This window comes from Pteronotus mesoamericanus, unplaced genomic scaffold, assembly GCF_021234165.1.
Source record: "Pteronotus mesoamericanus isolate MK-2021 breed Mesoamerican mustached bat unplaced genomic scaffold, CSHL_Meso_final scaffold_533, whole genome shotgun sequence".
NCBI classification, from domain to species: domain Eukaryota; kingdom Metazoa; phylum Chordata; class Mammalia; order Chiroptera; family Mormoopidae; genus Pteronotus; species Pteronotus mesoamericanus.
Window position 1 is genome coordinate 576,859 of NW_026555320.1, and position 13,374 is coordinate 590,232.

The 13,374-nt window shown below is 52.0% G+C and overlaps 1 protein-coding gene across 2 annotated transcripts; it reads left to right on the forward strand.

The window, feature by feature from the left end:
* The first annotated feature begins 2,968 nt into the window (after positions 1-2,968).
* Positions 2,969-11,103, forward strand: ZNF662 (zinc finger protein 662). Of its 2 annotated transcripts, none has more exons than XM_054594467.1 (4): positions 2,969-3,159; positions 4,983-5,274; positions 5,723-5,839; positions 9,476-11,103. In XM_054594467.1, the coding sequence occupies exons 2-4, from the start codon at positions 5,076-5,078 to the stop codon at positions 10,462-10,464; spliced, it is 1,305 nt and encodes a 434-aa protein (XP_054450442.1). In that variant the 5' UTR covers positions 2,969-3,159; positions 4,983-5,075; the 3' UTR covers positions 10,465-11,103. The 2 variants fall into 2 exon arrangements, with proteins under 2 accessions (XP_054450442.1, XP_054450443.1); XM_054594468.1 differs by having other exon boundaries at positions 4,983-5,109.
* Positions 11,104-13,374: the final 2,271 nt, after the last annotated feature.

The following is a 13,374-nucleotide window of genomic DNA, read 5'->3' on the forward strand; positions in this document are numbered from 1 at the left end:
CAGACTGAGACTCTGGGACTCAGGTTCCTTCTTGCCCATTGATTGCTCTGTGTATTCTATTTCTCTTAGATTGTTAGAGTGTGAGTAGGACATTAATGCATGTTGATGTCCTACTTTGAGTGAACTTGCATTCAATACAAGTTGAGTGAATAGCATAGTTACTGTGTGTGACTCTTGTCTACTCCTTCATGCTGGGCTGCTCAGCAGGCAGCTAGCTAAGCAGTTGTCCAGCTAACTTAAAGAGAAGAGTGTATTACAAACATACGCTACTGACAAATGTCAAGGCCAGATCAATGCGTGTTGTGCGTGGTGGTGGTGCTGCTGGAAGTGGGCTGTGCAGCTCAAAGCATGTGGCAGAGTTGTCCTAAGACACAAGGGTGCACATGCACTCAGGCCAATGTGGCTGCAGGGCTGAGGGGAAGAGCTTCCAGCAGGGAGCGCCCCGCAGGCTCAGTGCGGACTGGCGCTTTGATCCATCCCGCTTCACTGAATTCACCCTCTCACACCAGCCCGACCTGCTTCACTGAATTCACCCTCTCACACCAGCCCGACCTGCCACCCCTGGTGTCTGGATCCAGCCCCTCATGGGCAGCAGGGTGGACCCTCAGTGCTTACTGGCACTTTCGTGGGCGGAGGCTGGCCTGCCCCAGGGAAATTGGCCCACGTATCTGCCTTCCCGGCCCTCCCAACCCTCCCAACCCTCCCAAAGGGACCACGGCCAGCGATCCCAAGCGAGCAGGGCGAAGCCGCGACACGCCCCTGATTCCACCCTTCCACGGCAGTTCCGCGGATGGGTGCGGGCGAGGTTTAGACTCCAGGCAGCCGGATGGCCTGGGGGGACCAACGACACGCAGAGGCGGCCTCCGGGCGCGCTAGAGCGGCCGCGGGCCCGAGAGCAGGAAAAGCGGCCACGCTTGCGCGGCGGCATCCCCGGGCTCCCGCTGCGGGCGATCCTCAGTGCCGAGGCGCTCTCTGCTGGTCGGTCCTCGGGGGTTTGCGCCGACTCGCAGAATGTGTGTCATCCCACACATCCTCCCAGAGCCTCCCACAGCCAATGCCAACAGAGATCAGTGTGGCGTGGAGCCGCACTCTGGGGTGTAGAGCTTGGCTGTCTTGGCAGTGGTCTGGAGCCTGCCTTAGTTATACCTTGAGAGTGGTGTACTCCACCCTTCTGGGTCTTTTGATAAGTATCTTAGTGCCCCTAATGCCAAATGTGGAATTTCCCTGGGAGCTCGCCTGCCGACTCGCCTGCAGAGCAATCAGTAAAGGAGCGGGGTTGGGGCTCGAGAAGGACGGGCGCAAGGGGTGCCTCCTTCCCGCCTGTCACCGCTGTTTCTAACATGCGCGCTGAGCGAAGGCACCGCTTGGGGACTGTCATCTCATAGGCCCCGTGGGAGCCTCGTTTTGTTGTCCTTCAGCATTGTGTGTGTGTGTGTGTGTGTGCGCGTGTGTGCGCGTGCTTGCTTTTCTCTTTTCGCCTCATTTGCACGTTCCATGGTAGGCCGTGGGGTAGGTTGAGTTCTCTAGACAGGGCTCAAGCGGGTCTCTGGTCTCGTCTGCTCTCCTCTTCTCAATCCATGTATTGCCCCGGATTTTGAGCAACTGGGCAACGACCACGGAGAGGGTTCTCTTGACCTGTTGTGGTTCCTATATTGGGGTTCTCTGTGGGTTCTGTAGTCGAGGTGCACCGCTTGTGCCCAGTCTTTTTTGCCCTTTGTTCCAATTCTAGATGATATTGACAGCGCCCCCCCCAACCCCACCGCTCCGCCCAGTGCCTGCCCCTTCTGCCCACTGCCTCCCCCCCAAGATGCAACAAAGATACCACTGAAATAAGTGGAGATGGAGGGGAGAATTATTTCACTCTGCCTTTAGACCTGGTGATAGTCTCATTTCACTTGGGGATGGGCTTATTTATGGTCCCTTTACCTTCCTAGCTTTCAAGGTTCCTTCTTTTTTTTTTTTTTTTTTCTCCAGAAATTGAAGGAAACTCCTTTATGGCAGCTGGGCTCTTGACAATCTGGCCCAAGGTTAACAATCTTCTAGTCAGCATCACATATACCCGTGTTAACCTAAAAATAAAAGCCAAAGTGAGAGGCAGCAAGTGTTTATCTGAGATCAAAGAACAGCTACTTGGGAAACACTGATTCTGGCGGAAACCCAAATAGTGTTCCAGTTACGGCATAAGGGGAGGGGGAATAATGACGTGAATAGAAGTGACTGAATGTACAAATGGATAATGGTCAGAACATACAGAAGAATAGAACCCTGACCTTCAATCTTCAGCAACCAGTTCAGGAAGCCAAAATAACCCCTGTAGCCCGAAACAGTCAGAATTTGCTAAATATGCTCCTTTGGCCAGTTACATAAGATGTTTTGCTTCGCGCTAACTCTCATGCCAACACTCTCCAATCACAGCACACCTGAAGCCCTCCCTTTTTCTGCTATAAACCTTTCCCACTTCCCTGCCTTTGAGACTTTGAGACTCATCCAGATGTAAGTAAGTGACTATGGCTGACTCCCTTGCTATAATAAACTCTGAATAAATAGTGTTTGCTTGTTCTCATATGGGTGGTCTCTGTTTATTTCCACAACTCTTTTCTAAAAGTTTAACTTCTTGACATGCTGTGTGATGCTGGGTAAGCCATTTCCTCTCTTTGGGCCTTATTTTCTTCAACTGTAAAAATTTGTTCTATTCAACAAATATTCCTTGGCACTTAAAGAATTTTGGCCCTAAGAGGTGCTAGACGTTGGGCGGATATTAGAGGCACAAAGGCGAAAAATGTCAAGGGAGCAGTCTGTTCTCTGGGAATGTAAAACCTGGTAAGGGCAGGCAGATACATGAAAAGGCCTAGTCAAGTGAAGTATGCACCGCCCTCTGACAGCATCCACGTACCAAGGGTGCAGCGAAGTGGAGAACGGTGATCAGTGCGAAGAGGGCGGAGACAGGATTCCCAGAGGCAGCCTCCCCGCGGGCTGCCAGCTCTCCCACATACACCCCATCCCGGCAGCGGCGCCCGGGGCAGTGGGTGTTTCAGGGAGAGCTGGACCCCTCTCCCCTCCCTCCTTTGCAAGGAAGAGAGGAGGACCACAGAGATGGGCCGCCTTCCGTCGTCCTAGACAAGCCGGAATGGCACGAGTGCCGCAGCCTCCACCTCTCCGGTGCGCAGCCCTGGCTCGCGCGGAGCGTGCGGGGCTGGGCGTGGGGCTGGCACGGCTGGCAGGAGCCCCGAGCGCGAGGCCGCTATGTCAGGTCCGCCCGGGTCCGGATCGTCCCTTACTGACCCTGAGCAGCCCGCGGGAGTGCCCGGCGCACGTTCACTTCCCCGATGGGTGTCCGAGACCAGGGCTAGCCGGGCGCGCTTGGTCCCTGCACTCAAGCGGCTGCCGGGACAGCCCGCGCCGGCCGGGACGCGCCCGGTGAGTGCGGCGCCGGCACCACGAAGCTGGCTCGGTTCTGCCCTGGGCTCTAGGCTCCGAGTAGGGATGGAAAGGAGGCTGTGCGGCAACCGGCAGATGGGTACATCCCAGAGTGGAGGGCGCGGAGGAACAGGCAGGGGGCAGAATGTGACCCCCCGCAGACTGACGCCTGGGGGAGCACACGTGCAGCTGCAGGGCCTGAGCCACGTGCTGCGGCAGAGCGGTTCACAGCCTGTGCTCGATGACACTGGTTTGAAGAGCTGGTTATGTTTGAGGTGGGTCTTGCAATGAACGTGAGTTTGCAGGCTCAGGAGGGAGGAACTGGGTCTTCAGGCAGGGGAGCGGCAGGTGCCAGGGCACAGACCCGGGCAAAGAGAGGGGTCGGCTACACCACAGGATGGTGACAGGATAGAGGATAAGGGTGGTAGCCCAGGAGACGGTCCTTGGCAGGTAAACTGGGCCCCTGAATAGTGAATGGAATTGTTTGTGGTGCCGAGGATTTGGACGTTCTGAGGCAGCGAAGGTGAGCCAGCCAAAAGCCTTTGAGTCCCCGAGTGCAGGGTCAGTCGCTGTGGGGACCTTATAAGGCAAGAGCTGACATGAAATGGACCAGGACGTGTGCCCCCATAGTGTGGAGATCACTATCCTGATTGAGGCAGTGGTTGGGAATGGTAACGAAATTCTGATGGCTTTAAATTAGTGCTGTTGTGTTTCTTAAGAAGGTAAGAGAGAAAGGAAAGAAAAGGTGCAGGAGCTCTGGCTCCCCGAGATACGGAAAAAGGGGGCATTGAGACCCGCATGTGGGGGAGAAAAAGCGGGTGGGGTGTTTTAGAGGGTGTGTTGGGGGTGGGGGTGCAGAGAGTAGAGTCAGAGTTTGAGTCTGTTCTGTTGAGTGGTTTCCAGAGCAACCTGAGTGTTCCGCGGGGGCCCTCAGCTGCCTCTGTGGCTGGTGGAGGGAGAGAAGAAAAAGGGACCTACATAGCGGCAGAAGGGGTGGCAGGAGCAAGGACAGAATGCATTGTGGCCATAGTAGGTAAGAGCCAGAGAGGCGAACAGGCTGGAGTCCTGCCTCAGTTCTATGTCTTTGAGAGAAGTTACTCTCTGAGCCTTGGTTTCCTCTTCCATAAAGTGGATCAAATACCCTCGTAGGTCATGAGATATACACAAGGTGATAGACGTGAAGTGCTTCGCGCAGGCACAATGAATGGTGGTGGCTCTGGTTGAGGGTTGGTGGCCTCGGAAGGAGGACTCGATGTGGAGAAAGGATGGCGCCTAGAGCACAGACCGTGGTTTCTGGCACAGAGGTGAAAAGGGCAAACCGGCACAGACTCATGAAAAAGATGAGAGGAGGTTAGCTGACGTGAAGTTGAAGAGACATGAGAATAACAGTCGATTGCTTTTATCTTTGTAAGTGGGGGGCAAAACCTGCTGACAGTCCCTTTAGACATTCGGAACCAGAAGCTCACCCAGCATCCCCTGCGGTACCTCTTTATGCCTGGTCTACCCCTCACTCCAGGCCCGGGCCCGGGGACGGTCCCAGGGCATTTAAACACATGTTGTTTCAGGGCACAGTGACTTTCGAAGATGTGGCCGTGTACTTCTCTGAGAACGAATGGACCTGCCTGGCCCCCACTCAGAGGGCCCTGTACAGGGACGTGATGCTGGAGAATTACGGGGCTGTGGCTTCCCTGGGTAAGGGGCTTTCCCCTTGGGCTCTGCCTCAGCCCTTCAGAATTTCCTGGTTCCTTCTTCCTCAGAGGCTCAGGCGTCTTCGAGAACCTTCTTCGGCTGAGCAGCAACTTCAGGCTCTTGGATTCTTAATGGCCCGACCTCAGTGCTTCCTGGGAAGTGAACCTGGTATCCATTCGGGCCTCGCATAGGACCTCCTTGCCCCAGGGCCAGAGCAACCCGCCCCCGAACCCCTGTGCTGTGGATATCATGAGGAGAGGCCAGATTCCGGTTGCCCCTCCGAGCCCTCAGTTTGGGAGACCCAGCCCCCAACCAACCTGGCCATGCAGATGTCTGAGCCTGAGAGCTCTAAGAGAGGGCGAGACCCAGAAAGCTCAGTTCTTCCCTGCGTGAAATCGCCCATGTGCTCACTCACACTGTCATTGCGCATCTCGTACTCCGTCTGCTTCCTGACTTTCGGAAGCCTCTGCCCCCTCTGCCCTGGGTGTCCTTTCTTGTTCTCCCTAGTACTGTCCCTTCGTTCCCTCCTGCCCCTGGAGACACTGGCCTGGGAGGAGCCCCGGGGTTACTCTGTGTCCGCCCACTCACCTGCCTTTCCCATTTCCTTCCTGTCAAGCGGCATTTCCGTTCCCCACACCGGCTCTGATTTCCCAGCTGGAGCGAGGGGAGGCGCCCTGCGGCTCGGCCCCTCGGGGAGCTCTGGATGGAGAGGGCCCGAGGGGCAAGTCCTCAGGTGAGTGAGGACACCTGTGTCAGTCATCTGACCGGGTCGCTTGTCTCGATCTTTACATTCTAATAGGTATGTGTTCCCTTAACCGAGCACTGTTGACACGCATGGAATTACTCTTTGTCCTCTGTCCCCATGGTTTCCCGTCTTCTTGTTTTATTCATCCTGGCTCCCCTGGTGCCATCTTCATTCACCTGCTTTTTCTCTTCATCTCTGCAGTTCTTACCATGGCTGCCATGTATCTTTACCCCTTGGTTTTTCTGTTATTCTGATCTGAGGTGGCCTTTCTATTTGCCGGGCCTGCTTATAATCCCCAGCAGGAAGATTCTGACCGCCCTTTGGGGTATCATGGCCATCTTTATCAAGAAGTTCCAATAGCCTTGGTCAGTGTGGCTCCGTTCGTTGGAGCGTTGTCCCATAACTGAAAGGTTACAGGTTCGATTCCCGGTCAGGGCACATACCTAGGTTGCTGGTTCAATCCCCGGTCAGCGTGGACCATATGCGTGGATCCCCAGTCTGGGAGGGGATGTGAGGCAACCAATCGATGTTTCTCTCTCACATATATGTTTCTCTCTCTTCCTTCTTCTTTCTCTAAAGGCTGTGGAAAAAAAATGTCTTCTAGTGAGGATATTAAAAAAAGAAGTTTCAATAACTGTGAACCAAATGGTTCCTATTTTCAGTGATTTCCAGTGGGGAAAGCTCTGGCATTCCTTTAGGCCCAAAAAGGGTTTTGCTCTTCGTAATTTCTCAGCAAGAACTCTGTCCCCTTATTGCCTCACCGGCCGCATTCCATCTTCTTCCCACAGGGACGTTTTTGTGGTCACAGTGGGACTTGAACTCTGCCCTCAGCTTCTCCATTCTCACAGTTCCTTGCAGTGTCTGTCAGTCTTTCCATGTTAAGAAACTCGCCGTTCAAACGGGCTTAAACAGTAAGGAGGCATTTATTGTTTCCTGTAACTGGGAAGCCCGTAGGTAGAGTGGGCTACAGGTCGTTTGACTGGAATTCCCATCTCTGCTCTTCTCCCTCGCCTTGCATGCTGGCTCTGCCTACAGTCCGGCTCCTCCATGGCTGTCAGGTGATTGGCAGCTGTGAATCATACCCCGGGGAGAAGCAGGGTGGGCCTTCTTCAGACTTTAACCCCTGCTGAGCAGTCCCGCGTATTGCTCCAGTGAACCACCTTAAGTCTTATGCCAGCTCTCAATCAATCACTGTGGCCAGGGAAATGCTGTGTGCCGCCGATCGACGAGGCCCGGACTGCTGATCCCTGAACTGATCTCTCAGGCACTGAGTGGCTTTGCTGGTTAGCTTTGGGGGCGGGGGGGGGGGCGCCACACTAGGATCTGGAGCTGGGAACATTCCCACCCAAAGGGCTCGGCTACTCCATGATGGGGGAGGGGTGGAATGGATGCAGGGGATAACCGCAGCGCGCTCTGCCTTCTCGGGTTCTCTGTGCCTGCCCTCCCTGCCACCCAAGGGAATGAATGTCCCATCTTAGCTTTAGGCAGAAAGCCAACAGCTAAGTTATTCCTCACGCCAAACCCTAACTCCCCGACCTGCCGCAGACCTTGGAGCACATGCTCCTACTTCAAGTCCACTTTTGTCTCAGAGAAGAGACTACCTGCGGAACGCATAGTTCTTGGCTTAAAGCAACATCGGAAGGTTGTCATTTGGAAGGCGTAGAGTTGATTGGTTTCTTAGGAGGCCTCAGATGGGAGTTACAAAGAGACATCTCTGAGCTAAGCCCAGAGAATAGTTTATTAGAGTGGACCTTTGTGATTATAGGTGGCTGTCATTAGAGTAAGAAGGGGCTTCTGGACATGGCTGCGTGGGGCTGTGAGGCCATTTTTTATGGGTGCTATAGACAGACCCACCATCGATCCTTTGGGGAAGGAGACAGCCATAGGGAGCTGGATCGGAAGGCGGGAAACTAGGAGGTCGCGGTTTCCTGGCATAGGCTCCAGAGCAGCTCTTTGCACGTCCACCCTACCCTGCTCCTTCCTTAGGTGCAGGACAGAAGAGACCTTAGTCTGCAGTAGGCACCTTAGTCTTTCCTATTTTTCTTGACCTTTTAAAGCGAATGATCCATTTTTATATTTTGTGGAGCTGATGGAATAACAGCTTTCCTGTCCCTTTATTTCCTATCCTTTATATTCCTGTGCCTCTCGGGTTTCAGGTCGTTCTGTTTCCAGTCTTCCCACCCGCCTTCATTCCCTTTTACAACTTTCATCTCTTCTCTTTTCCCAATGGTCGCCACTCCTCCCACTGAGCCAGCCTTATAAAGACCTTGGCAGGCTATCCATTTCGTCATGGTGGTGGCGGTTGTTGCTGTTGCGTGCGACCCTGCCCTGCATCAGAGAAGGCTCGGCCTGGACATGGTGTTCCCCTAGTGCAGCGGGGCCTGGCACTGAGTCACAGAACTCGCACCATACATGTCGTGCCCTCCAGTGACCCGGGGGCCAAGGCAGGAGGCTCGCGCTGTACACAGTGGTCCTTGTGACTCTGGGCAGGGCATAAAGTCTCACACCATGCACAGTGTTTCCCTGCTGCCACGGTGTTCTGCCTGCTGGGATCGCCATCTTGAGCAGGTGGAAGACCCGTGGAACCTGAAACCACTTGCTGGTGAGAGGAAAACGAGTACATTTCTTCCAGTCATGCATTTTCTTCTTTCCTTTGTAAAATGTTAAAAGCCCATCTTACCATTTATATTATAAAGAAAAGGCCCTCTAAAAATCCCCAATCAATCAATCAATCAATCAATCAAGAGAAAAACCTAAACCCCAAGCTTCCATCTTCAATTTGAATAGGCACAATTAATTAAATTTGGTGGATTTGGGGGTCTTAGATGCAAACTGAACAGATGACCTATAATCAACCGATATTTTAAAACTAAACACTTGTATTTTACCCATTGTGTTAGTTGCCAGGGATCAGAAAATGTAATATATGGTCCTTATCCCAGAAGAGCTCACGGTCTAATAATAGGGCCTCATACGGAAATGTCTAACCACAGCAAAAATGTGATGCTATAAAATAAGTGTGAAAAAGACTCTGTGAGAACAAAGAGGGCCCGTATGAGGACAAAGAGGAGGCAGTCTGCCCAGCTCTGCCTGAAGTGGTCGGGGAAGCGCCTTCCGTGGCAGCCCTGGTGATTGGATTCAATGAGAAGGCACTTCCTTTTAGTGCTGAAAAGGATGAGGAAGATCCTTCTTGCTGCTCCCCACTGTGTTGATGAGCTCAGGTTCTGCAGGTATACCACAAAGGATTCTTGATTTCTGACCAGGTCTTCTGCCCTGAATCCTGGTTTGTTCTTCCCATGTTATAAACTGGACCACCTGGAAGGAATTCTGACTCATCCTCTATAGGTTCAGCTGAATTATTCCCTGAGAGCACCCCTCCCCCCACGCTGGGTCTAGGGCTGGGATTCACAGCCCTCAGGAACTGTATGTCTAGTTGACGGCTTTGGCTTTGGCTTTTGGTGGCTTGCTCTGTGTTAGCTCAGCTGTGCCGTTTCAGCCGGGTCAGGGCCTCTGAGACACAGGGATGGCACTGGGGGAGAAATGGATATATTAATACTGCTCGGGGACTTCAGTCCCTCTGTCATGGGTAATGATGACATTTGCAGCTCTGATTTCTTCTTTCAGAGGGTGTGTTGAAGAGTGATGAGAAAGAAGATTTTATTCTGAAGGAGGAAATTTTTGAGGAGCCACAGGGCCACGTGGTGCTATCAAGAGGACCCCGGTGGTGTGGTGCCCAGGGATCCGGGTTTGGAAAAACCTGTGAAGAGGAGAGAAGTAGGTTAGGAAGATGGTGGGACGACCCCAGTGTGGGGAGTGTGGAGAACACTACAAATGATATTATAGAAGTGATCGTCAAAGACGAAATGATCTCTGGAGAAGAGAGTTCAGAAAGTATGGATGTTAATACCCACCCCGTTCTATATCAGAAGATTCTAAGTGAGCAGGTATCCTGCATATGTGAAGAATGCAGCACATGTTTTGATCAAAGTGAAGACTTTGGTCAACATCAGAGAGTTCATAATGGAGAGAAGGTCTATGGATGTAAGGAATGTGGAAAGACTTTCAGTTTTAGATCACATTGCATTGCACATCAGAGAATTCACACTGGGGTGAAACCCTATGTATGTCAAGAATGTGCTAAAGCCTTTATTTGGAAGTCAAACCTGATTCGGCACCGGAGAATACACACAGGAGAGAAACCCTTTGGTTGTAAGGAATGTGGGAAGGGTTTTAGTCAGAACACAAGCCTTATACAGCATCAGCGGATCCACACTGGGGAGAAACCATATACGTGTAAGGAATGTGGGAAAAGCTTTACTCGGAACCCAGCCCTCCTTCGCCACCAGCGAATCCACACTGGGGAGAAGCCTTACGAGTGTAAGGATTGTGGGAAAGGCTTCATGTGGAACTCAGATCTTGTTCAGCACCAGAGGGTCCACACTGGGGAGAAGCCTCATGAATGTACTGACTGTGGGAAAAGCTTCATCTGCAAGGCACACCTTATCCGACATCGGAGAACCCACACTGGGGAGAGACCCTATAAATGTAATGACTGTGGGAAGGCCTTCAGTCAGAATTCTGTTTTGATGAAGCACCAGAAACGCCATGCTTGAGGAAAACCCCGTAGCTGCCAGACCTCTCACCTTCTTGAACATGAGAGAACCACATAGTAGTGATACTTGTTTATAATACTCATGATACAGGAATCCCACCGACAAAATGCGATGACCATCCGCATTTGCTATCACTCTAATAGTATTATCATTCTCCTCCTGAACAGTCACCCTGTACTCCAGCGAGACTGGTCCCCCTGTTCAACAATGTTCGTACTAGGCAATATTTAGTTGAGCACCTACTGTGTGCTAACCACTTGACATACATTCTTTATTTTTCTTAATCTGATTAAGGTAGATACTCTGATCCCCATTTTACAAAAAAGAAGTAAGGTTGAAAAAGGCTATAAAACTCATTCAAGGTTGCTCGGCTAGTAAGAGTTGAGATTGGAACCAGGCCTAGCTGACTCCAGAGTCTACTGTTTATTTGTGCACATTTCTGCTTCTATCCCTCTATTTGCCCAAGTTTCCCTGGGTTAACGTTTCCTGTCCTCACCTGAAACCCCGCTCCTTCAGCAGAACAGACCTCTGTTCCTCTCCTATGTATTTATAATCAGTACCACCCAATTTGGTATTTAATTATGTGCTTTCTTACATTTTTCTAATGGCTTCATGTCTGTTAGTCCAGCTAAATGGCTCTTGGAGGACCAACATATTTCTTTTATGTTTTCAAATTTTAAAACATTTATTTTGGACTAGATATGTTCATGATAAAAAATGGAAATAGTTCAAAAAGATACTCACTGAAACATAAATTTTTTTGTCACTCAGAGACCTCCAAGTTGTACATCTTTCTGGATACATTCTTTATATATCACACACTCACAGAAGTATGAATACTGTTTTCCTAAGTCTACCTTGCTTAAAACTGTATTTGTCGTAAATGACAACTCTAGGGCCTTCTCTGCCTCAGCAGTTGTGGTCCTCCTGAGGTCACCAAGGTAACGAAAGAAAGTAGCAGAGGGTAGTCTGGGCTATGCAATCTTGGGAGACCTAATTGTCCTAAGATAGTAGTATGGGGCTAGGAAAATATCAATCCAATGGCAGAGAAAAAGAGCTGTAACTCTGACCTCCATGTGGGGCACCACAGTGGCCTGGGTGGGAACTAAACAAATGAGGACGTTCAGCAGAGGTGGACAAGTGGAGCTCGCTGAACCGGCCAGGCCAGTCTAAGAAAGGTATACGGGGCTGTGTGGTAGGCTGCTGGCTGGGGCCTGGACTCACTTGCCGGTGGTGGTCCTTTCTACGAAGGACCAAAAAGCACTGCCTTTTTGATATCCCGAGGATCTTCTTGGGTATAGAATAAGAATCAGGAACCAGGCACCCGCCTCCAAGAGGAAGGACGGCTCGTGGGTGCCTCATGGTTCAAAAGCCCCACTTCTCGATCCTGCCTTAGACTCCACCCCCTTTCCAAGGAGGTCGAGTGGACCAGGGAGGTGCAGGACCCCGCGGCTGGGAGGAACGCAGGCATTGACCTCGCCGGCCCTCTTTTCCCTAGGCTTGTTTCATGGGAACCAGAAGGAGGAACCACCGAGATGTAGGGTCCTCCAAAATTACTAGAGGGAATTTCAGGGAACGTATGGGCTGGCCAGTCAGCGTGAGGAAGTACTTCCGGCGCAGCCACTGTTGCACGTGAGGGTTTGGGGCTCGGAGGCGCGCGTCGTGTGCAGAACCACCGTTCGTTGGAAAGGTACGTAGACCGCTCAGAGCCCACAGGGAGCGGGTCTGACTGGGTCTGAGAAGGACGGGAAGGACCTCCTGGGAGACGGGAGCGGCTAGTGCTGCTGCTGCTGGGGTCCTCATCCCAACCCCCGGGCTCCACCCGGCCCTGTCGACAGGGGGCGCTGGCGGGCCCGGGACGCCGACCTTCGGCCCCAGCACAGGCAGCGACCTGTTCATTTTGGGGACTGACACCAGTTCCGGTGGGTTGACACCAAGGACCTTAAAAAGTTTTCACTTCGCTTGGGGACGTGCCCACTGTCAGCAGAGAACAGGCCCCTGGGTCGCGCCGGCCGCTCTCGCCTTGGCTGCGGAGACCCCAGCCCTGCCCCTCAGCCGCTGTACAACTTAACGTTTTCTCCCTGTTCTGGGGGTCGCAGGAAATTGGTCAGTGATCACTGCGTTTACTCAACCTGGCCTGGTGTCAGAGGCACTTGGAGGCCTATTAGTGTCGCTAGAGCAGAGTCTTGGAAAGACTGAAACAGTTGGTTTTTTCCCTCCAGGACCGAGGCTTAGTTTACAAATTGGAGAATGGAGTCCTGGATTTGGAATGGCCCATATGAATGTTGAATCCAAAAAAAAGTCTCATGACGAGTCATATCCCAATTCAAACACCGAATGTGTGTCTAATGTTGGGCATATAATTTCCCGCATACGGTATTGGAGAGAAGGAAAGATTTCTTGACCAAGTTCTCGTCACATCCTTGCTTTCTCTTGTCTTTACATTCCTTAACATTTGCTCTTCGTCAAGACCTAATTGTTAGAGTTCGTGATCTATGGGATTAAAATTTGGCCCCTCCCCCTAGCGGAGTGATTTTTGCTTCAGCTCCCAGCTGTGCTTTTCCCCATAGGAGCAAGAGGAGGGATGTTTTGTAGGGTGGCCTCCGCTGCCATCCCCCTTTCAGACGACTGGCTTTTCACTGGTAACTGTGCAGAGGGGACCTTTTTGCTTTTGTTAAATGTGTCAATATTATAAAGAACCGATCGAAAGGAACATTTACCATAAAGATGATAACAATATCATGATTTAAGAGAACCGGCGCGCGCAGCGGCAAGGGGTTCCCGTTTACTCTGTGTGAATTACTGCTTGGTTACCCGCGCACGGGCCCATCCGGGAGTGTAGCAGCGGGAGCTGAGGAGTGGCCTGCTGTCTTGCCACTGCGAGATGAGCGTTGCGACTGACGCAAGGCA